This window comes from Rhinatrema bivittatum, chromosome 3 (genome assembly GCF_901001135.1).
Source record: "Rhinatrema bivittatum chromosome 3, aRhiBiv1.1, whole genome shotgun sequence".
NCBI lineage: Eukaryota > Metazoa > Chordata > Amphibia > Gymnophiona > Rhinatrematidae > Rhinatrema > Rhinatrema bivittatum.
The window spans coordinates 147,328,948-147,353,385 of NC_042617.1; the positions used below are offsets into that span (position 1 = coordinate 147,328,948).

At 43.8% G+C, this 24,438-nt stretch overlaps 1 protein-coding gene across 5 annotated transcripts in view; it reads right to left on the minus strand.

Annotated features, from left to right (window-relative positions):
- LGALS8 (galectin 8) overlaps positions 1 to 22,124 on the minus strand; it is a 214,223-nt gene extending 192,099 nt beyond the window's left edge. For 2 of the 5 annotated variants that reach the window (XM_029593820.1, XM_029593821.1), the window contains exons 1-4: positions 21,987 to 22,123; positions 9,794 to 9,882; positions 2,787 to 3,000; positions 2,233 to 2,352 (exon numbers count right to left, since the gene is read on the minus strand). In XM_029593820.1, coding sequence (XP_029449680.1) covers positions 2,233 to 2,352; positions 2,787 to 3,000; positions 9,794 to 9,882; positions 21,987 to 22,025 — 462 coding nt within the window. In that variant the 5' untranslated portion in view covers positions 22,026 to 22,123. Of the gene's footprint in view, positions 1 to 2,232; positions 2,353 to 2,786; positions 3,001 to 9,793; positions 9,883 to 19,959; positions 19,979 to 21,986 lie in introns of those variants that run through there. The other 3 variants (XM_029593819.1, XM_029593822.1, XM_029593823.1) reach the window with 3 other exon arrangements.
- Between the last annotated feature and the right edge of the window lie 2,314 nt (positions 22,125 to 24,438).

Consider the following 24,438-nt stretch of genomic DNA (forward strand, 5'->3'; position numbering starts at 1 on the left):
GTAAGATAATTTTATATGTATCCATTTTATTATCCAAAATCAGATCACCCATGTCACAGCATAGAACACGATATCTTACGCCACAGGTTCAATCCTACATTTACCATTTCTACAGAAAGAATCGGTCCTATTTCTAAGCTCATCTACTTCTTTATACAGAAATAATCTCTAGGAAAACTTAACTAATGATTTGTGTTTCTCGGTACTCATGTCATGTTCGAACATCCCAGTACCATACTAAATACAGTGCCACAGGCAGGTGAAAAAGATCAGAAATGGCACACCATAAACATATAGGGGCTGATATTCAGCCACGGAGCAGTTAGTTAAGTTAGCTGGATATCCAGATAACTTAACAGGGATATTTAGCGACGTACCGCTGAATATACTTGGCTATCTTAAAGTTAGCCAGATAGGTATATCAGGCTAAATTTAGGATAGCCCTACAGCACAACCAGAGCTAGCTGCATGAGTTATACGGCTAACTCCGCTCCTCCCTGAAATTTCTCTCGCCAGCCCCCAGAACACCTCCGATTTATACGGTTAGAATTTAGCTGCCTACGCCTTCTAATCACTGCTTTGACAATAAGACAAATAACTTTTCAGTTATCCATCTAAATGGCTTCTGGATATTGGCCTCATAAACTCTCTTTGTTATGGCTTTAATTTTGTTGGGAGTATAGTTTCCTCCTGCTCCACTGGGCTACCAGCTCAATTGAAATCTGCCAGTACTAGGGCTATGGTGCCATGAGACTTCCTTTGCAATTGCCTGGCATCTCCTGCCCATCTTTAACCCTTTATCATCTAGCCCAGCCACTGCAGCAACAGTATTCAGCCAGTGCACTTATGTGCCCCATGAGTCTGGCCAGTAGGTGTCAGTATTGTCCAATGGCTTGAACACCCAAAAGCTGTGAATGCCGCCTCCATAGTATTCCCAGCAACAACTGGCCTCAGACGCAAAAGTCAAGTTCAGGAAATAAACGCCAGTTTTCTGCACGGCACTATCCCAGCCATTAGGACAGCCCCATTAAGCATTAGGCACACAGCCTAGGGGCTCCAGGGGCAGCACCAGTGGAAGAGATTCAGTGGGCATTCTCCATGACAGTAACTCCTGGGATTAAAATCCTCAACTTAAGCTACACAAAATATATACAAGTATTCATGAAAATGCCTATAAATAACTCCTTATCATTTACACAACCATCAACAGAATGGCAGGCCGATTCAGTAAAAACGCAGGAGAGTGGACGAACGCCCGCTCTCCCGGCGCGCGCACCGGCCACTTGCTGGTGCGCGCGATACAGTATGCAAATGAGGTGGTGCGGTAGAAACAGGCAAAAGGAGGCGCTAGGGACACTAGCGCATCCCTAGCGCCTCCTTTTAGCCCGGAGCGGCGGCTGTCAGCGGGTTTGACAGCCGCCGCTCAATTTTGCTGGCGTCGGTCCTAAAGCCCGCTGACAGCCATGGGCTCGGAAACCGGACGCCGGCAAAATTGAGCGTCCGGTTTTCGGCCCAACAGCCACCGGCCCATTTTGGAGCGCACTGTACTGTATCGGCCTGTAAGTTATTTAATAATGGGAAATCTGAGCTGCATTAGGAGATCACATTTTGCCTCTGCTGTGGCTGCAATTCATGTCAACCCAAAAGGTATTTAAATGCCTTTTCTTTTCTCACAATTGAGAAAGCATTCCGACCAACCAAGGTGGTGATTGGCAGACGTTATTACTAAAGGAAGAGAATGGATGGATTTTTTTAATTGATAGAATTAATACATTAAATTCTCATTTGTTCTACTGAAGACTGTGCTGGTGCTCCATCAATCTGTCTGAAACCCGCTTCTCTCCTCCTCCCCCCCACTCCCACAAAAAAATCTTAGATTTGCCAAAATCAAGTAAGTCCTTCAGGATCTATGTACATGTATGTAATCTTGCACAGACTAATTTCTTTCTAGTCCAGGCTTTTAAATGATGGCTTCCTTAAAATGAAGAGCAATCTAACACAGTAAACCACCACTGTGGTTTTACATGTCAATGGCAGCAAATATGCATTTTGTCCATTTTTAGTTTATTTGATATGAATTGTATTTTGTGTTCATTTTATGTGAAATTTGCTATTATGATTTTGATTTTTATAAATATTTTATTTGTATTATAAACTGCTTTGATTGGCATTGTTGCCAGAAGGTGGTCTAGAAGTGATTTTAAATAAATAAATAAATATTTATTAACTTACAGTAAGAGAAAGACACTCAATTGACCGTAGTTTCACATTGCCATATACTGCAATTTCATTTACTTTCTCCAAGTTAATTCTGTGGTTGTACTGCAGTAGGTGTTTGTCATTTACAGCAACCTAGAAAGAGCAGAACATTTCAGCTTTCTCTAGACTTCTTGCACTCGATCTTTTGTAAATAAATTCAGCCCTACCAAAGCATCTTCTTCCCCAAACACCGAATGGTTTTAGTCTAGGGTCTCGTTATCTCAAAGCATCAGCTACAGCCTGGCAGAAGGATATCAGGGAAAAGGCTGCATCTTTTCAAGTTTTTCAGAGACAGGTGACTGCAAGGTTTGCACACATTGGCAGGGGCTGCAGGAGAATCCTGGTGGTTCTACATGATCTGTCTCAACAGCTAAGCAATAAAGAGCAAAGACGGAGGTCCGGCAGTGAAACATTTAAAAGTAGGAGACCGTATCTGAACTTGATACCAAAAATAAACCCCCCAGCATAAATGCATCTGCGAAACGAGAGACATGGGCAACTTCCTTCCTCTCTCCTTTATAACTCACCTGGAAATTATCACTGAAGACAAGGAAAATTGCCTTAAATAGTTTCCCTTTTTCAAAAGGCATCTTGTAAGTGATTTCTTCCCTGCCCCACTTCTCCTCTTGTAAAGTATTGCAAACGATGCAGCCCGAGCGTTTGAAGCGGGGATTGAAATGAAAGGCTACATCATCATAAGATTCCGACTTTCTGTCTCTGCACGTAAAGTTCACGTGAAACCTAAACAATGGATTTAAAGAATAAACGTTCAGCTCTTAGGCAAAAGCAGAGAGGTTCTTAACATTTATAAGAACATAAGAAATTGCCATACTGGGCCAGACCAAAGGTCCATCAAGCCCAGCATCCTGTTTCCAACAGTGGCTAATCCAGGCTACAAGTACCTGTCACGTACCCAAATACTAAATAGATCCCATGCTATTGATGCCAGTAAAGCAGTGGCTATTTCCTAAGTCAACTTGATTGACTTTTTATAAACCCAGCTACACTAACTGTACTAACCACATCCTCTGGCAACAACTTCCAGAGCTTAATGGAGATATTACTTACCCGATAATTTTGTTTTCCTTAATGTAGACAGATGGACTCAGGACCAATGGGTATAGTGTGCTCCTGATAGCAGTTGGAGATGGAGTCAGGTTTCAATCTGACATCAGCACTACATATACCCCTGCAGGAAGCTCTGCTCTTCAGTATTCTCCTCGAAAAGCAATTGTGGATATATGTGTGCTTGAATAACTAGATTAATTTGATTAACTTGAACTGGTTGACGTGAATTTTAGCTGGAGATCGCCAGTGCACTCAACTGAGAAACGCCGACACCCGGTAACTATGGGTAAAGCGTGGCTTGCCCATGCTTGTCTTGCTCTCGGGGATTGTCACCAGAGGTTTTTACATTATGAGGCAGCCGTGGGCGGGATACTGAGTCCATCTGTCTACACTAAGGAAAACGAAATTATCAGGTAAGTAATTTCTCCATTTCCTAGTGTGTAGCCGATGGACTCAGGACCAATGGGATGTACAAAAGCTACTCCCGAACCAGGTGGGAGGCTGCCCGTGGCCCACTTAGTACTGCCCTAGCGAATGCTGTGTCCTCCCTGGCCTGAACATCCAGGCGGTACAACCTCGAGAAGGTGTGAATGGAGGACCACGTCGCCGCCCGACAGATCTCGGCAGATGACAGCATCTTGGTTTCTGCCCAGGTGGAGGCTTGCCTGCCTCTACGTAGGCTGCCTTGATTACTTCTTTGATCCAACCGGCTATGGTTGCCCGTGAGGCTGCTTCCCCTTGTTTCTTCCCGTTGTGAAGGACGAATAGGTGGTCTGTCTTTCGTACGGATTCCGATCTTTCCAGATAGCGGACTAGGAGTCTGCCGACATTAAGATGGCATAGGCAGCGTAAGTCTTCAGAGTCCTTATTCTCATCTGGAGATGTCAGCGAGATGGTTTGGTTTAGATGGAAATGAGAAACCACCTTTGGAAGGAAGGAGGGGACAGTATGTAGCTGTATGGATCCCGGTGTGAATCTGAGGAACGATTCCCGGCAGGATAGCGCTTGAAGTTCGGAGATGCGACAGGCTGAACATATTGCCACTAGGAATGCAGTCTTCAAGGTCAGGAGCCGTAGGGACAGACCGCGTGTAGGTTTGAAGGAAGCTCCCACTAGGAAGTCGAGTACTAGATTGAGATTCCATAGGGGTACTGGCCACTTCAGTGGTGGTCAGATTTCCTTGACCCCTCTCAGGAAGCGGGAGACTTGTGGATGGGAAGATAGACTGATGCCGTCCACTTTGGCTCTGAAGCAGGCCAGCGTAGCCAGTTGAACCTTGATGGAGTTGAGAGACAACCCCTTCTTCAGGCCGACCTGCAGGAATTCCAGGATCATGGGAATTTTGACTGCCCATGGAAGGATGTCGCAGTCTTCACACCAGGCTTCGAATATTCTCCATATTCGTATACAATTTAAGGATGTGGAAAACTTGCGTGCTCGGAGCAAGGTGTCAATTACTGCCTTCAAGTATCCACTCTTCTTCAGGCGAGTCCTCTCAATGGCCAGACCGTAAGAGAGAATCGAGTTGGGTCTTCATGGAGGATCAGTCCTTGCTGGAGCGAGTCCCTGTGTGGAGCTAGACACAGGGGGTTCCCCGCCAGAAGTCTTCGCATGTCTGCATACCACGGCCTTCTTGGCCAGTCTGGGGCCACTAGAAGTACTAGCCCCCTGTGGTGTTCTATCTTGCAGATGATCCTGCCCAGTAGTGGCCTTGGAGGAAAGGCGTACAGCAAGTCTTCCTGTGGCCAGGTTTGGATGAGGGTGTCGATCCCCTGGGATTGAGGGTCTCGTCTGCAACTGAAGAATTTGGGAACTTGGGCGTTGGACCGGGTTGCCAGAAGATCCATGGCTGGTGTTCACAGCGGTTTACTATCAATTGGAAGGCTGTGGTCGACAGTCTCCATTCCCCTGGGTCTAGACTCTCTCTGCTGAGGTAATCTGCAGTGACGTTGTCTTTTCCCGCGATGTGGGCGGACGAGATCCCTTGCAGGTTTGCTTCCGCCTACGTCATTAGGGGGTCTATCTCCATGGGCACCTGTTGGCTTCTGGTTCCTCCCTGGTGGTTGATGTAGACCATGTGGCATTGTCCGACAAGACTCTGACAGCTTCTCTTTGGAGTCTGTGACTGAACCCTAGGCAGGCTAGTCTGATTGCCCGAGCTTCCAGTCGGTTGATGTTCCATCCCAACTCTTCCTTGTCCCATTGCCCCTGGGCCGTAAGTTCCTGACAGTGGGCTCCCCACCCTCGCAGGCTTGCATCCGTGGTCAGCAAGAGCCAGGTCGGAGGGGATAGTCTTACTCCCTTGCTCAGATGGTCTTCTTGTAGCCACCATAGGAGCTGGGACCGAACCTCCGCTGGCAACTGGAGGCAGACGATGTAGTCCTGGGACATCGGGTTCCATCGTGACATTAGGGAATGTTGTAGTGGTCGCATGTGAGCCCTTGCCCATGGTATGACTTCTAGGGTTAATGTCATGAGTCCGAGGACTTGTAAGTAGACCCATACTGTGGGGCAAGCACCGTTTTACAGTTTTCTCAACTGGTCCATCAATTTCCTTCTCCGTGTGGGGGGGGGGGGGGGGGGGGGGGGGGAGAATAACCTTGTCCTGTTGGGTGTCGAACCAGACTCCCAGGTATTCCAGAGATTGGGAGAGCTGCAGACAGCTCTTGGTTGTGTTGACGACCCATCCAAGGTTCTCCAGGAGTTTCTTGACTCTGGTGGTCATCTGATGACTTTCCTCTGGGGATTTTGCCCTGATCAGCCAATCATCCACATATGGGTGAACGAGGATTCCTTCTTTCCTCAGTGTCGCCGCCACTATGACCATGATTTTGGTGAAAGTCCGAGGGGCTGTAGCTAGCTCGAAGGGTAGCGCTCAGAACTGGTAGTGATGGTCCAGGATTGCGAAGCGTAGGAAGCGCTGATGATCGGGATGGACCAGGATGTGCAGTTAGGCTTCTGACAGGTCCAGGGAGGTCAGAAATTCTCCCAGCTGTACTGTCCTTATGACAGTTTCCATGCGGAAGTGTGGTACTCTCAGGTAGCGGTTGACCGACTTGAGGTCCAGTATGAGCCAGTACGTTCCCTTTTTCTTGGGGACGATAAAATAGATGGAATAGTGTCCAGTATTTCGCTGGTGCGTGGGCACCAGTGTTATAGCCTTTAAAGCGAGCAATTTGGTTAGTGTGGTTTCCACTGCTATCCTCTTGGAGGGGGAATGGCAGGAAGATTTCACAAATTTGTCTGGAGGGATGCTGTGGAAGTCCAGAAAGTATCCCTCTTGAATTATGGTTAGCACCCACTTGTCCGACGTTATTTCGACCCATCTTTGGTAGGATCGGGCAAGCCTGCCCCCTATGGCTTCTTCATGTGAATGGGTCTGTTGATTCTCATTGTGGGGTGCGGCTGGGGTCTGGACCTGAACCGGCTCCCCTCTTGTTGTGTTTGTTCCGAAAGGACTGGCCCCTGCCTGCAGGGCGAGGTGCTTGGTATGTATTCTTGTACGGTCTGAAACGCTGTGATTTTATGACCCTGGATGTCCGGGGAGAGGGGCATTGGCTTCTCTTGATCTTGTCCTCCGGTAACCGAGGTACTGGAGATTCGCCCCATTTGTCGGCTAACTTCTCCAGTTCGCTGCCGAACAGGAGGATTCCTTTAAACGGCATTCTCGTGAGTTTCGTCTTGGACATCGCGTCGGCTGACCAGCTTTGGAGCCAGAGTTGCCTTCTGGCTGCCACAATGGATGAGATTCTTCTGGTTGAAGTGCGCACCAGATCGGAGGTCGCATCCGTGAGGAAAGATATTGCTGGTTCTAATGTTTCGATGGGCATGGTTGTGTTCCTGGCCTGTGGCAAGCATGTGCGTGTCACCACGGCACAGCAGGCAGCGATCTGCAGTGACATAGCTGCTGCCTCAAATGACTGTTTAAGGATGGACTCCTGATGTCTGTCTTGGGCATCCTTGAGTGCCATTCCTCCTTCAACTGGAATGGTGATGTGCTTTGTGACTGCGCAGACTATGGCGTCCACTTTGGGAAACCCGAGGAGATCTTTGGCTGAGGGTTCCAGTGGGTATAGGGTTTCTAGCCCATCCTCCCTTGAAACTGGCCTCCGGGGCATTCCATTCCAGGTCGATCAGCTGTTGTACGGCTTGCAGCAATGGGAAATGGCGCGAGACCTGACAGAGCCAGACTAGAAGAGGGTTCATCTTTGGCTCTGTGTGTTTATATGCGCGCCAGGAGGCTTAGATATGCGCTCCGGGTGCACTGAGGTTGTGGGTGCAGGCTGTGAAGATATGCGTGCAGGCCGTCTGTGCGCTTACGGGGATGCGCACGTCGCTCTGCGCGCAGCCGAACTTGTGCGCCCAGTGCTGTTGAGCGTGGCGTTATGCGCCTGGCCCTCTCGTGCGCCTCGTTGTGCACACGGCACCTATGCGCACACTGCTGTGCGCACAAATATGTTATGTGCCCGGCTCGCTGCTGTGCGCACAGCTCAGTTAGGCGGACAGTATGGCGATCAAGGGGGGGAAATGGCGCCGGCGACCATGCGATTATGATGGTGCCTCCCCCCCCCAGTAGGGTCTCCACGTGGGAGGACCCTCGAGCCGGATCAGGGTCTAGCCTGGAAGGGGCTGCTCGATCTGATGGAACAGACGACGACGGGCGATCTGTGCAGCTATCTGAGCCTCGGAGACCTAAGAAACTTTTCTACCTTACCTTGTCTCGGCGCTTCCCGGTCTCGTGCCGGGTGGTCTCCGGCTGCGGGAGGAGAGGGAAAATACCTTCACCCCCGCGCTCGATCTTGCACCCGCTGCCTCTCAGCCACTCCCTCCTGGGGCCTAAGTCCACACCGGAAACCGGCTGCCGGACAGAGGCTTACCTCTGAGGGATCTCGGAAATCACCTCAGGAATTCTCGACTGGGGGAGGGACCCTTAGGTATCATCGCAGGAGAGCGGGGCTCGTCTTGTAGAGGTAAGATTTTGGAATTTTCTTTCTTCTTTGGGTCTGGATTTTCTAATGCTGTGCAAGCATGTGTAGAGTCCCAAACTGCTATGGAGATGGAGAAATACTGAAGAGCAGAGCTTCTTGCAGGGGTATATGTACAGCTGATGTCAGATTGAAATCTGACTTTGTCTCCAACTGCTATCAGGAGCATACTAAACCCATTGGTCCTGAGTCCATATGCTACATGCTAGGAAATTGAGCATTGAGTGAAAAAGAATTTTCTCCAATTTGTTTTAAATGAGATACTTGCTAACTTCATGGAGTGCCCTCTAGTCCTCCTATTATCCAAAAGAATAAATAACTGATCACATTTACCCATTCTAGACTACTCATGATTTTATAGACCTCTATCATATTCCCCCTCAGCCGTCTCTTCTCCAAGCTGAACAGACTTAACCTCTTTAGCTTTTCCTCATAGGGGAACCATTCCATCCCTTTTATCATTTCGGTTGCCCTTCTCTCTACCAAAGAAGCAGAATAGAAAGGTGAAAGGCAAATAAAATAAACTAATAGGTATCATTTGCACAGAGAAGAAAAAGTTAAAGACCAATATCCTAGACACAACAAGGGCCTTTTGATTAGGTATGTTTTGTTCAAATCCATATGACAAATGGAGTTTATTTTTACTTACACAAATGATCTACTATGAAACTGAATTCTTCAGTATAATACAAACTATGCTGCAGGCTCTCATGGACTCTCCCACTGTAATTTTGAGGGTTTTTTGTTAAATTCAAATTCCATGTATCTATGTAATGTCGGTATCCACACAATTGTATGCTTCATAACCAAACTCCCCATCCCAATTAGAGAATGAGGTTAGAGCATTCCTGTATGATCCAGCATTTGCTGATAAGGGGAGAGTGCAGAGGCAAGCTTCCCTGAAGAGACATCCAAACTGAGATGACTTACACCAGTTGTAAAAGCTTGGGGCCTGTTCTTGTTATAATAGTTTATGGAAAAATTGCAAGGTGTAATTAGTCAGTTTACCTATTCCTCAACCTCAGAAGACATACTTCCACCATATCCACAAAAAAAAAACAAAAGAGAGAGACCTCGGTCATGAAGGAATCTGCGGAGAAATGTATGAACAGAAGCCCCCTACCCTCACAAATAATGTTCAGATGGAGGACAGTTTATACCCTTTTTAAATGCTCTTTCATCCAATACACTTAATTAAAAGTGGCCTACAGCAAGCTGAGAACATTCATGGTTTGTGATGAAGCCAACCATATACCTTTACTATCTTCTGCTTCAATAATGATCTCAAATCTCATTTCAAAATCATAATATTTAGGAAAAAATACATGCTTAAGCAGCAGGAGCTCAAATAGCACACTACATTGTGCTTCTATATGATTTTTTAATATGTTGATAGCTATGAACTGTTATGCAGACCTGTAATCCTTTAGCCCACAACCTGGCTAAACAAAGTGAAGTGTGGCAGAAGTCAATTAATATACCTATCAGCATCCTGGGAAACGCTTCCATGCATCACCAACATCTCTCCAGCATATAGACCGTCAGCAAGTAATTGCTGAAAAGGGACCACCTATGAAAAAAAAGAATCCATCCAAATTAAAAAATAAATTGTGTAAGAAAATGTAATCAATCACTTGCTGTCCCTTTGAGCTGTACAAGATGTGGCTGTCAAAAGAACTTCAAATGATTATAGCTCCAGTTAGAAGTGATCTGATCAAAAACAGAAATGTTGGGCCTTTGAGGGTGCTTTTCTCACACAAAGGGCTCAAGTAGGCCAATTCCTGGATGTAGCATACTTTTAGTAGCATAATAGTTTGGTCTGGAAAGGAATGTTTAAGTCTCACCAAGGAGACTTCTACATATGATCACACACTGCTTGTGTCACATATTTGATCTTGACCCCAAATCTAAATCTGTCAATCAGAAACACAGTTACAAGATATTAAGAGTATAAGATCTGTTATATTGGGTGAGACTAAAGGTTCATCTTGCCCAGCAACCTGTCTCCTGCAATAGCAAGCAGCAGGTGCATATTTGATAGAATTGCTTACAGAAACAGGTAAAGCATAAATAAGATTAGGAACTGTTCCTTGAGCACAGTATTTTAATTTGTTAAAAAATGAAGACCATTGGCAGTGATTGTTCAATATGGATGTCAGGGCAAATACATTATTTATGTTCTCCAAAACTGGCTTCTAGTTGATATGAAAGTCAGTTTGATCAAAGTCTGCCCTCATTTAGGCCGATACAGTACAGTGCGCTCCGTTGGAGCGCACTGTACTGTTAACTTGCCCTTGGACGCTCGTTTTCCCTTACCCTTATTCAGTAAGGGGAGGAAAACATGCGTCCAACCCGCGGCACCAAATAGCGCCCTCAACATGCAAATGCATGTTGATGGGCCTATTAGGTATGCCCGCGCAATTCACTAAGTAAAATGTGCAACCAAGCCGCACATTTTACTTCAAGAAATTAGCGCTTACCCAAAGGTAGGCACTAGTTTCTGCCAGCACCGGGAAAGTGCACAGAAAAGCAGTAAAAACTGCTTTTCTGTGCACCCTCCGACTTAATATCATGGCGATATTAAGTCGGAGGTCCTGAAAGGTAAAAAAAAGTTAAAAAAAAAAAGAAAAAAAATTGGAAGTCGGCCGGCGGCTGTCAGCGGGCTCGAGAACCAACGCCGGCAAAATTGAGCATCGGCTGTCAAACCCGCTGACAGCCGCCGCTCTGGGCTAAAAGGAGGCGCTAGGGACGCGCTAGTGTCCCTAGCGCCTCCTTTTCCCCATTTCTGCCGCACCACCTAATTTGAATACTGAATCGTGCGCACCGGGAGAGCGGCGTTCGTCCGCTCTCCCGCGGACTTTACTGAATTGGCCTGATTCTTAGAAAAGACACTCCAGTGGTTTATACAGAAATCTTAACATGATTCTTGACAAAATGACAGTGTTTCCAAACCCTCTCCTGGAGGCACATCTATGCAGTCGGATTTTCAAGATTCCCACAATGAGTATGCATGCAATAAATTTGCATACACTGGAAGTATGCAAATCTCTCTCATGCATATTGATTGTGAGAGAGATTTGCATACTTCCAGTGTATGCAAATTTATCTCAAGAAACAAAGCGGAAGCCGATCCAAGATGGCTGATAGCAATAAACACGAAGAAATGGATCGGAAAATAGGACTTTATTGATCTTGCCCGACTCTAAGAACATAAGAACATAAGAAAATGCCATACTGGGTCAGACCAAGGGTCCATCAAGCCCAGCATCCTGTTTCCAACAGTGGCCAATCCAGGCCATAAGAACCTGGCAAGTACCCAAAAACTAAGTCTATTCCATGTAACCATTGCTAATGGCAGTGGCTATTCTCTAAGTGAACTTAATAGCAGGTAATGGACTTCTCCTCCAAGAACTTATCCAATCCTTTTTTAAACACAGCTATACTAACTGCACGAACCACATTCTCTGGCAACAAATTCCAGAGTTTAATTGTGCGTTGAGTAAAAAAGAACTTTCTCCGATTAGTTTTAAATGTGCCCCATGCTAACTTCATGGAGTGTCCCCTAGTCCTTCTACTATCCGAAAGAGTAAATAACCGATTCACATCTACCCGTTCTAGACCTCTCATGATTTTAAACACCTCTATCATATCCCCCCTCAGTCGTCTCTTCTCCAAGCTGAAAAGTTCTAACCTCTTTAGTCTTTCCTCATAGGGGAGTTGTTCCATTCCCCTTATCATTTTGGTAGCCCTTCTCTGTACCTTCTCCATCGCAATTATATCTTTTTTGAGATGTGGCGACCAGAATTGTACACAGTATTCAAGGTGCGGTCTCACCATGGAGCGATACAGAGGCATTATGACATTTTCCGTTTTATTCATCATTCCTTTTCTAATAATTCCCAACATTCTGTTTGCTTTTTTGACTGCCGCAGCACACTGAACCGACGATTTCAATGTGTTATCCACTATGACACCTAGATCTCTTTCTTGGGTTGTAGCACCTAATATGGAACCCAACATCGTGTAATTATAGCATGGGTTATTTTTCCCTATATGCATCACCTTGCACTTATCCACATTAAATTTCATCTGCCATTTGGATGCCCAATTTTCCAGTCTCACAAGGTCTTCCTGCAATTTATCACAATCTGCTTGTGATTTAACTACTCTGCACAATTTTGTGTCATCTGCAAATTTGATTATCTCACTCGTCGTATTTCTTTCCAGATCATTTATAAATATATTGAACAGTAAGGGTCCTAATACAGATCCCTGAGGCACTCCACTGTCCACTCCCTTCCACTGAGAAAATTGCCCATTTAATCCTACTCTCTGTTTTCTGTCTTTTAGCCAGTTTGCAATCCACGAAAGGACATCGCCACCTATCCCATGACTTTTTACTTTTCCTAGAAGCCTCTCATGAGGAACTTTGTCAAACGCCTTCTGAAAATCCAAGTATACTATATCTACCGGTTCACCTTTATCCACATGTTTATTAACTCCTTCAAAAAAGTGAAGCAGATTTGTGAGGCAAGACTTGCCCTGGGTAAAGCCATGCTGACTTTGTTCCATTAAACCATGTCTTTCTATATGTTCTGTGATTTTGATGTTTAGAACACTTTCCACTATTTTTCCTGGCACTGAAGTCAGGCTAACCGGTGTGTAGTTTCCCGGATCGCCCCTGGAGCCCTTTTTAAATATTGGGGTTACATTTGCTATCCTCCAGTCTTCAGGTACAATGGATGATTTTAATGATAAGTTACAAATTTTTACTAATAGGTCTGAAATTTCATTTTTTAGTTCCTTCAGAACTCTGGGGTGTATACCATCCGGTCCAGGTGATTTACTACTCTTCAGTTTGTCAATCAGGCCTACCACATCTTCTAGGTTCACCGTGATTTGATTCAGTCCATCTGAATCATTACCCATGAAAACCTTCTCCATTACGAGTTTCGCTCTTCTCAGAGCTGCCTAAGGGGCTTAACAGCCACATCAATTGGCTCTTCCATGAGCAAACTTTTTTTTATCTGATAATATCATAGTCTCATATGCTGTAATTATGTATGAGGAGAATATTCATTGGTTGAAAACAACTATTGTAGTATTTATTTCAACAATCAATCCGTATGCACTCCTTAGTCAGCGGCAAGACTAGAAAAAGAATGACGCATCAAGCCTTTAAAACACACTGCTGCACACCGCAGGCTAAGCAGAGATGAGAATGCGGCATGATTGACAGGAAGGAGCTCCTGCGAGGCAGGGGAAACAGCTGAGCTGTGCTGCCCTGAGAATCGAGTGCAGGCTCGCTCCCTTCTCTGACTGAAGCAGAGGTAAAATACGCTGGCGATTACTAGAAACTTAGTGAGTATGTATATATATATATATATATATATATATATACACTTTTTTTTTTTTTTTTTAAGATTGCAGGGGAATGAACTTCCCTGTCAGCATAGCCGTGGAATTAAGCGTCCCAGGGCCAAAGCAGCTATACAGGGGGAGTGACTGGACCATCAGTATCGCCCCAAACACACAGGTCACTGGGAAAGAGCCTAGGCTGAATAACTCAAGGGGCAAGCCCCTCTAGGCCCCCCAAGAGCGAGGAGACAGAGCTGTCACCTGAAATAAACAGAGTTCCTTCAAACTTCTATTTTTTTTTTCAAATTTGCAAAGAAGATTAATACTTGCTTGATCTTGTCAAAGAGAGAAAGAAAAAACCCCAGAGGGTAAAGTCAAAGTAATAAGGAAAGGGAACTGCAAAGTGAGCTGCCTGCATCTGCTGGAGACAAATACTGAAGGGCTGCAGGGTAGGCTCTGTCCTGATACAGGACACCCTTTCAGTTTTGGTCTGTCTCCATCTGCTGGACATGAGGCTCAACCCACGGTCTGGACTGATCGGGGTACGTACAGGGAAATGTCAGTTCTGCACGGTTGGCTGTGACCTGCTTTGAACTTCTGGCGGATTGCCTGAAATAACTGCTCAATCAAGCAACTTGTGGCAACTATTTCTTTATCATATCTATTGCTTCATATTGCCTTGTGGCACCAGAATTATTCTAGACATGTACATCGAGCTCTTAAATTCAGGAAGGCTGTCTACTATCAAGCTGCCACAATTCCACCAGCAGGCCCATACAGCCTTCTTATATGGAGAGCCCCATCTAGATGGTAGTCTTCAACTTATCTTGGTCCAGATCGGTTGGGCCCCTGCAGCCTCCTTCCTAAGAGAGAGGCTAATCGGCTGGGTATTTCCAAGAGACCCAGATGGGCCACTATTAGATAAGGATAATGGGCTCAGGAGACCACTGGTCTGAACCACCATGGCACCTCTTATGATCTTATGCTCTTTCTGAATAAGTTATTGATCAGCCTCACCTGGGCACACCAATGTTTTATTTTTCTATTCTGCCAAACCCAACACAAGTTGTTCTAGGAGGTAGATTCCAATGTAATATAGCATAAATCAATTGAAATCCATAAAGTAACCATAAAAAAGATAACTCAAAACAATCAAACATGAAAGAAACCAAGGAAAGACCAAACGCTACAGGAATCAAATCATAATGGAAACTAAAAAATATCCCCAGCTTTTCAAGCTTGACTAATAAAGACAGGCTTAATGAGCAAGAACAAATGTCTGGGTCCTCCTAAAAGCTAAAACATCCAGCACTGCTCTGATGCCAGAGGTAGGTGTATTCCACATCATGGGGCCAACGAAAAAGAAAGAACGCGTACCTTGTAGGTTTTATTAATATTACCTCTCCCTTCTATCAGTTTCTTTCTGTTGCTTGGCTTTCCATCAAATCTCCACAGGACTACAATTCCCAGCTGCCACTTGTTCATGCCCTTTTTTTTCTTAAAGCAGCAGTACTACCCTTTCTCCTCTAGGGTTTTCTTGACAGTGCCCTCTCTCTCTCTAATTGGCTACTTTCCTCCCATCTCTACACTGTTTCCAGCTGGACAAGGTAATAACCTCATCACATTAGCATTCAGGATAATCACGAGACGTCTGACTATGCATTATTGAACCAACACTTGGTGGCATTCTGTTAATATGACCGTGTTTATCCCGGGCCATTTTATTTAGCTTTTTTGTTCTATTTCTGAGAAGCTCTGTTCATCTCCTGAGTACTCCTGGTCCCTGCTGCTCCACTTTAGGGCCCAGCTGGCTGCTGCTTCTCCTGGCCCCTTACACTCTGCTTTCTGACCTGGATGCGGCCACTGCTGCTACTTCCAGTCCTTCTTTCTGGCAGAAGGTGCCAGGTACCGGATTGTAGGCACTAAGGCGACCTGGCAACAGGTGTTTTTCTCAGCTCTGCTGCAGCACAAAAGGAAACCTGCTGCATCTGTGATAACCCAGGCCGGGTAGGCAAGGGGGTGGGGGACGGCAGCAGTAACCACCGCAGCTCAGGTCATACAATGGACTAGGATCGTAAAGTGACCTGGTGATGGCGAAAGGGGCCCACCCTGGACTGGAAAATGATGTGGCAGCAAAAGGGCCCTCTTTACAACTTTTGTTTGCGGGTTCTTTCTGTGATCTCATTTTCTGATACTGCAAGAAATGTGGGGGTCTCAATTTGACTCAGCATATACTTTTCACTCTCAGATGAAGGTGGCAGTAAGATCTGGTGTTTTCAAATTAAGGAAACTCGAAAGAGTAAAGTATGACCTGGATAAATGCAATTTCAGGTCAGTTATCCAATCCTTTGTGTTGATGACAATTGATTACTGCAATATACTACATATTGGTTTTGCCAGGCTGTCAGCTGAGAGCTATGCAAAAATATTATTCAATGCGGCAGTGAGATTGATTTCTGGCTGCCCTCTTAGGGAACATATCTCCTCAGTGTTGCAAACTCTTCACTGGCTTCTGATGGAAAGGAGGATAATGTTTAAAGATCTTGACCTTAGTGTTTCATGAAGATGACCCCACTGATCTGAAAATCCTACTTGATTGGTATCATCTGTCTTGCTCCCTGTGGTCTGCAAGTTCACAGCTGTTAACACTACCCAGTATTACAGCTGTGCAACTAAGAGACTTGCACCCAGGCCTTCTCTAGAATAGTCCCTGTTTTGGGGAAGAAGCTTCCCTTGACACTGGGTCAGCTGTAGGATTATAAGCTTTTTTGGAAACTGTTAAAGTCCCATTTGGTTCAAGAGGCTTTTCCAGCCCCAAGAGTAGACAATGAAGTTTTAAAATTTGTATTCTTTTATTTTCTGTTGTGTGCTGTTTGTCAGTATGTTTACTATTTATGCTTTTTTTCTGTAATCTGCCTAGAACCGATGCTCTGGAAATAGGCAGAATATAAATTGTAAATAAATAAGGGAAGAGTAAAAAAATATTTTAAAGAAAATCTGATCAAAAATAGAAACAAGAGAGTTAAAAAAAAATCTACATATAAAAAAAATGTTCCCCCTGTACTCAAGAATTTTGGCTGGTGCCTATGTTTTTGAACAATGTTTACACTCCAGCACTGTAGCATTCTTTGTTTTGGCAGATACTGAAACCATACCCATTCTAAGTAGTAAAAATTTGACTTAAAAAGTTAAATAAAACCCTGCCACACTGACTGGAGAAATATAAATGATAAACACTAACACTGTGGTTCTATACTTAGCTTGTCAATTAAAACAGCCCCTCAGTACAGCCAACTCAAAAACTGGTGTTTAGCTGAACACCAAAATCTAGCACTTAGCAATCAAACTCTGAAGCCCTGATTTTGATATGTTTTCTTCTTTTAAAAAAGCAAGTTTTTATCATCATAAATCACAGTGCTTCTTTGTTTTCAGTCACATTACAACTAAGAATATTTAATTTGCTTTATCATAAAACAAATGAAGCAGATTAAAACCATGCAAAAACATAAAAACAGAGACATTTGATAAGCAAATATAAAAGTTCAATACAAATGATCATAAAGTATAAGACAGAAACAAAAATATAAAATAAAAGCAAAAATACAGAAGATAATATAAACAGACAGGAGTCATAAAATTAGATGAAATAAAAAACAAATATAAGTCACTAGTAAAATAATTGATGGCCCACATATATCCCAAACAAGAACAGAAAGCATGCAGAGACATGGCTTTGGGAATGCCTTCCAATATAGATTTGTGGAAGCAGATTATGAAGCAGGTATAGGTGAGATGTGTGTGGAAATGGAGGGGGGGGGGTGGAATATCTGTGTGTGCCACATAGATGGGTGACAGTGGGTGGTGAAGGTATGAGTATGTGGAGGGTATAGGGCTATTTGTGTGTAGGGGAATGGATGCATAGATGTGTGTTTTGGGGTAGATAGAGGGTTGTGTGGAGATGTTGTACCTGTGTTTTTTGGTGGTTAAGGCTTTGAGTTTGTAGGTAGTGGATGAAGGCATAAGTGTCTTTGTGAATGGGGGTTTGGGGTAAATTGGTTGGGTGCATTCAGGTGTCTGGGGGGAGTATGGATGTATATGTGGTAAAGATACAGTGGGCTTATAGGCATCAGGGAGTGTGTTAGAAGACAGGTGTATAGTAGGTTTGTGTGTGGAGGCGCAATGGGTGGCACGTTGTGGGGGTTTTGGAGGTATAGCTGCATATAAAGGTGTGGGGAGGACAAGCAGTGAATTGAGAAGTTGCATCATTTATTTTTCCCATTTATGTGGGAATGCAGGGAGCAGATGTATGTTTGTTTGGAATGAGGCATGGGTAGCCTGCTAACAGTTTGGAGGCTCCTTTCTTTGAAAATACTGATCTAATGTTTCTGGATTTCAAATTCATCCAAGATATTTACGTTTTTCTCCCTGCATACCAGATGTAAATTGCCATCCCCTTTTGGAGAATTATTTTACCTACAGACAGGTGCACAGTCATGGACCTCCTTGATATAATTTTTTCCCAACATTTGGTATATTGCAAAGCAGAAAACTTCGTCTTTAAAATAACCCCATGTGATACTTTGCTTATTAAGTGGAGGGCAAATATACCAACTTTGGCTGACTTCTCTCTTCTTTTTTTTTTTTTTTAATTTTTTATTTATCAAAAATTTTTTAATTATAACATACAAGAAAAACATCTTGATTAAGAAAAGTATCTAATACAAAAAACAAATAATTATTATCAGCTATAACACAAGTTAATTATCAGTATACTCTAGTCCATAATGATAAGGAATCAATTTATATATAATCCTTTCACTTTTTTCAATTAACTTAATATAATTGCCTTACGTACAGTCTATTCTTTACTTGGGCTCACTGTCTCAATGGTATCTATTTGAAGTCTTTCTCCAAAACCAGCCACATTTGTCTTATCAGTCAATAAATTTTTCAATTGAGAGGGGATATAAAAGATATAAGAATTACCTTTATATCCTATACAACACTTACACGGATACTTAAGAAAAAAGGTACCTCCTATTTGGAGAACCTTCATTTTTAACAAAAGAAATTCTCTCCTCTTTTTTTGTGTACTTTTGGAATAGTCTGGGTATACCCTAATAAGTAAATTCAAAAATTTCTCTAATCTATGCTTGAAAAAAAGTCGGAATACCCAGTCTCTATCCGTCTCAAAGACAAATGTGACTAACAGTGTGGTCTACCGTACCAATTCACTATCAGAAGTTTCCAACAATTTGGATACGTCTGAAATTCCTTCTAATACGTCCATTACCTGTACTTCATCTCGATCTAACTTTTGTTCTATCTTTTTATACATTGGAATATAATTACTCTTTGCTACAGGTGGTATTGCATTTTCTGGTATCTTATAAATTTCCAATAGGTATCTTTTAAATATGTCTTTAGGTAAGACATGAGGTAACATTGGAAAATTAATAAATCTCAAGTTTCTTTTTCTATTAATATTTTCTAAATTTTCCAATTTTGTCTGTAATATCTGATTTTATTTTATTACAGAATTTTGAACCCCCTTAGAAATCTCCAGATCTTTCTTAATGTTTTCTAAATCCTCTGATTCTTTAACTTTACATAATTCCAATTCAAATATTTTTCCTTGTATAGTATTTACTTTATCTACAATAGGATTAACTTGAACTATCATAGAGTTTTGCAAGGTCACTATTGCATCCATTATAGCTTCCAATGTGACCACGTCTGGTCTATTTATTTGAGGTACTGATAATTTCGGTAAGAAGTCAGAATCAGTCAATTTTGGTTTTGGTTGTGACTTCCCTTGTACCATTTCCAGTGAGGTGGTCTGTCCGTCTAGGACTTCCGTCCGGTTGCTTTTTTCAGACAATTCCAAGGCATTGGAGCCTGCTTGGGATTCCTCTAATACTGCAACTTTGGCAGGAAGGTCCTCCCCAACCAATCCTTGGGCTCTGGAAATAGCCGGATTCACAGGTGGTTCCCTTTGGATCGGGGATAATGATAGTGATAGGTCTATAGGGGAAACCCCTGGTATTAACTCTGGGGCTTTATCCCCTTGTGCCTCATCCGATCGCAGTGTACGTTGGACATGAGTATCCATAGGGCCCTTAACATAGGAACCAGGGGTAGAAGCAGATTCCACTCTTTCCTTGGCCCTTCTTTTCCTGACAGAATGAGGCATATTAGTTAAATTTTTGGGCCAATCAGGTACTCAAAATATAATACAAACTAGTTGATTCCTTAGTGGAGGAGATAGAAGATTTAGAGGTTTACTTACAGTTCAGGAACATTATACCTCTCCAATCCTCCAATTCCGAACAAAGCCAAACTAAGCTGTGCGCCCCTTTGGAGCGCGCGGCTTAGGAGACGCGCCGGCGGCGACCAGCGCCGCAGGAAGGCCGATTTTATGGGCCTCGGCGTCTCTCAATGACGTCACTGGTGGGCGTGTCCGGCAGCATCGTCAGGGCCAGGGAGCCTCACCGCCGTAGTTTCGGGGCCGGGCTCACCCTCACCTCGAAAAACAGTTCCAGACTAATTGGCCTCTCTCTCCTTCTCCCGACTTCTCTCTTCTATCAGTCATCAAAAGAATTCCTGAGGTGACAGAGGATGCTAATCTACAGGAAATGCAATATAAATTTCTATGTAGGGCATATCTACCTCCTGCTTGGTTACATGGACAAGGCTATTTACCTTCAGATCGTTGTAGTAAATGCCAAACTGAAAGGGGTTCTCTGGGTCATTGTTTTTGGGATTGCGTTTGCATTCAAGCTTTTTGGGGAAAAATTGCTAAGTTTCTCTCTTCATTAATAGGTCAATCAGAGGTACCTCACACCAGAGGGGGCTCTATTTGATATCATCTTGGCCTTTTAGGTGCGAGGACAAGATAAGTGCCTCCTCCTACGGAAGGCCTGCTTTATTGTAAAAAAAAAAAAAAAAGCCATACTGTTACAATGGCCGGCATCCGATCCCCTAGTTTTTTGTTATGGAGAAATAAACTACATATTCTTATGCAAATGGAGAATCAAACTAAAAGCCATACTGTTACAATGGCCGGCATCTGATCCCCCTAGTTTTTTGTTATAGAGAAATAAACTACATATTCTTATGCAAATGGAGAATCAAACTACTTCAGTATCTTTTAAATATAAACAGACATTTATTAATGTGTTGGGAGCCAGAAGTGCTCTCATCAATTAACCGTAATTATACTGGTGCATTTATTATATAACTTGTTTCCCTACCTCAGCTATTTCTTATTCACCTTATATATTAGGAGTAAGGGGTGGGTATCTGGGTTTGAGCTCTTAGGGAGGGAAATAATACAAAATGGAAACTATTGTCATAGCTCTTGTGTTTTCTGTAGTTTGACATGCTTCAGAGTCATGTGTGTTAAATATTTTTGTCTTAATTATTTAATAAACATTTTTATTTATTTTAACATTTTTATATACCGATAAACGTTTGCACATGGTATCGGTTTACAAGCAACAAAGTGGAAGTGCCAGAGAAACGGGCATATTCTTTCCATAGAACATAAAACTGTAAAAATAGTAACAGTAACGGAAAAATTATAAATACAGTTAATAACAGTAACAAATTGTAATAATAATTTTACATAAAACAACAAAAAAATAAGTATAAAATATCGTAGAAATATAGTCTCCCTTTCCAGCACTAAAACCTTTCAAGGAAAGTGCGTTCACATAGCTCCACCTTGGCTTTTTCCTTAAAGCATAATAAAACCTCCAGCAGAGAGGAATCTGCTCAGGAGCAGCGCTCCCAAGAGCGGGGGCTGAGCAGGAGACAAAAATGTCACAGAAGAACACGAAAGGCTCTTCACAGACTGGGGATAAAATGTAAACCTGAGCTAAAAGCGGGCAGGGTAAGCAAAGTCCCAGTCCCTGCTGAGCCGAAGGTGCACTTTGGGACATAAGGAGGCATTGATATTCAGGACCAAGGCTGAGAAGAGCTTGGGAAACGAATGCAAATACCCCGGGTCTGGCATCAGCGGGTAACTGCCTAGCGGTGAGGAAGGCAGGCCCAGAGTGCGGCGGCGCTTCCCGTCGCAGGCTGTAAGGAAGGGGAAAGGCACCACCTCCTCCTCCTCCTCCTCCTCCTCCACCAGCCTTTGAAGGGCAAGGAGGCCCCGGCGCAGGCATTAGGAGCCCGAGCGAGGTTGTGACGCCATAACCCGCCGGGCTGACTTCCTGCTCAAGGCGAAACCGCAGAGCTCCTGTGCCTTCCCCCGTTGTACTCCTTACTGCCGGGATCGGGCGAGGGCCGCTGCTTCTACCGGTAACTTACCGGCTCCTTCACGCTCCATCGCAGCACTATCGCCGCCATCCCTCCTCCTCCTCCTCTCGCCCGGCCGCTTTCGTCCCTAGGGCTGGCCTGGGCGTGGCGATCAGCGCCGCGCAGGCAGCAGGGGCCGAGGGCTTTCGGTTCTGGAACTTAGGTTAAGCCCCGACCGCTGCCAGTCATCTTTTCAGAGCTACTTCGTTTAATAATAGTGTTACGCCTTTGGACGGTACCAAATGGTAGTAATGACAACAAATAAAAACCAAGATGCCAGCAATTTTGCAGGTTGCCCCATGCAGAAATGTTAACTTTAGGTGTAAGATAAGATATGCCATACTGGGGCACACCAAGGGTCCATCAAGCCCAGTATCCTATTTCCAACAGTGGCCAATCCAAGTCATAAGTACCTGACAAATACCCAAACATTAGATAAATCTCAAGCTACTATTGCTTTTTAATTACTGACAGGCCGATAGAGATCCCAATAGTTAAAAATAATCAAAAATTAAAAAAAAAAAATATTAAAATCGGCCTGCGGTTCGCAGGTTGAAAACCGGACACTTAATTTTGCCGGCGTCCAGTTTCCAAACCCGTGGCTGTCAGCGGGTTTGAAAAGGATGCCAGCAAAATTGAGCGTCTGCTGTCAAATTCGCTGACAGCCGACGCTCCTGCCCAAAAAGAGGCGCTAGGGACACGCTAATGTCCCTAGTGCCTCTTTTGACCGCGGGCCCTAATTTGAATAATTTTATTTACTAAATTGCGCACACAGGAGAATGGCCTGGGAGCGCCCACGATTTTTACTGTATCGGCCTGTGTTATAGCAATTTATGGCGTTTTCCTCAAGGAACTTACCCAATCCTTTTTTAAACCTAGTTACACTAACTGCTATAACCACATCCCCCCTCAGTCATCTCCTCTTGAAACTGAACAGCCCCAACTTCTTTTGCCTTGTGGTCGCCCTTCTCTGCACTTTCTCCAGTGTAACCATATCCCTTTTGAAATGCGGTGACCAGAATTGCACACAGTATTGAAGATGTGGTCTCACCATGGAGGGATACAGAGGCATTATGACATCCTCTGTTTTTATTTGCCATTCCCTTCCTAATAATTCCTAACATTCTGTTCGCATTTTTGATCGCCACACCACACTGAGCCAAAGATTTCAATGTATTATCCACTGTGATGCCTATATCTCTTTCCTGGGTGGTAACTCCTAAGATAGAACCTAACATTGTGTAACTACAAGAAGGGTTATTTTTCCTATATGCATCACTTTGCACTTAAATTTCATCTGCCATTTGGAAGCTCAATCTTCCTGCCTCACAAGGTCTTCCTTGTGAGGCTGGAAGATTGAGTGAGATAATCAAATTTGCAGATGACACAAAATTGTTCAGATTAGTTAAATCACAAGCAGATTGTGATAAATTGCAGGAAGACCTTGTGAGACTGGAAAATTGGGCATCCAAATGGCAGATGAAATTTAATGTGGATAAGTGCAAGGTGATGCATATAGGGAAAAATAACCCATGCTATAATTACACAATGTTGGGTTCCATATTAGGTGCTACAACCCAAGAAAGAGATCTAGGTGTCATAGTGGATAACACATTGAAATCGTTGTTTCAGTGTGCTGCGGCAGTCAAAAAAGCAAACAGAATGTTGGGAATGATTAGAAAGGGAATGGTGAATAAAACGGAAAATGTCATAATGCCTCTGTATCGCTCCATGGTGAGACCGCACCTTGAATACTGCGTACAATTCTGGTCGCCGCATCTCAAAAAAGATATAATTGCGATGGAGAAGGTACAAAGAAGGGCTACCAAAATGATAAGGGGAATGGAACAACTCCCCTATGAGGAAAGACTAAAGAGGTTAGGACTTTTCAGCTTGGAGAAGAGACAACTGAGGGGGGATATGATAGAGGTGTTTAAAATCATGAGAGGTCTAGAATGGGTAGATGTGAATCGGTTATTTACTCTTTCGGATAGTAGAAAGACTAGGGGGCACTCCATGAAGTTAGCATGGGGCACATTTAAAACTAATCGGAGAAAGTTCTTTTTTACTCAACGCACAATTAAACTCTGGAATTTGTTGCCAGAGAATGCGGTTAGTACAGTTAGTATAGCTGTGTTTAAAAAAGGATTGGATAAGTACTTGGAGGAGAAGTCCATTACCTGCTATTAAGTTCACTTAGAGAATAGCCACTGCCATTAGCAATGGTTACATGGAATAGACTTAGTTTTTGGGTACTTGCCAGGTTCTTATGGCCTGGATTTGCCACTGTTGGAAACAGGATGCTGGGCTTGATGGACCTTTGGTCTGACCCAGTATGGCATTTTCTTATGTTCTTATGTTCCTGTATTTCATCACAATCTGCTTGAGATTTAACCACTCTGCATAATTTTCTGTCATCCGCAAATTTGATCACCTCACTCGTCATACCCCTTTCCAGTTCATT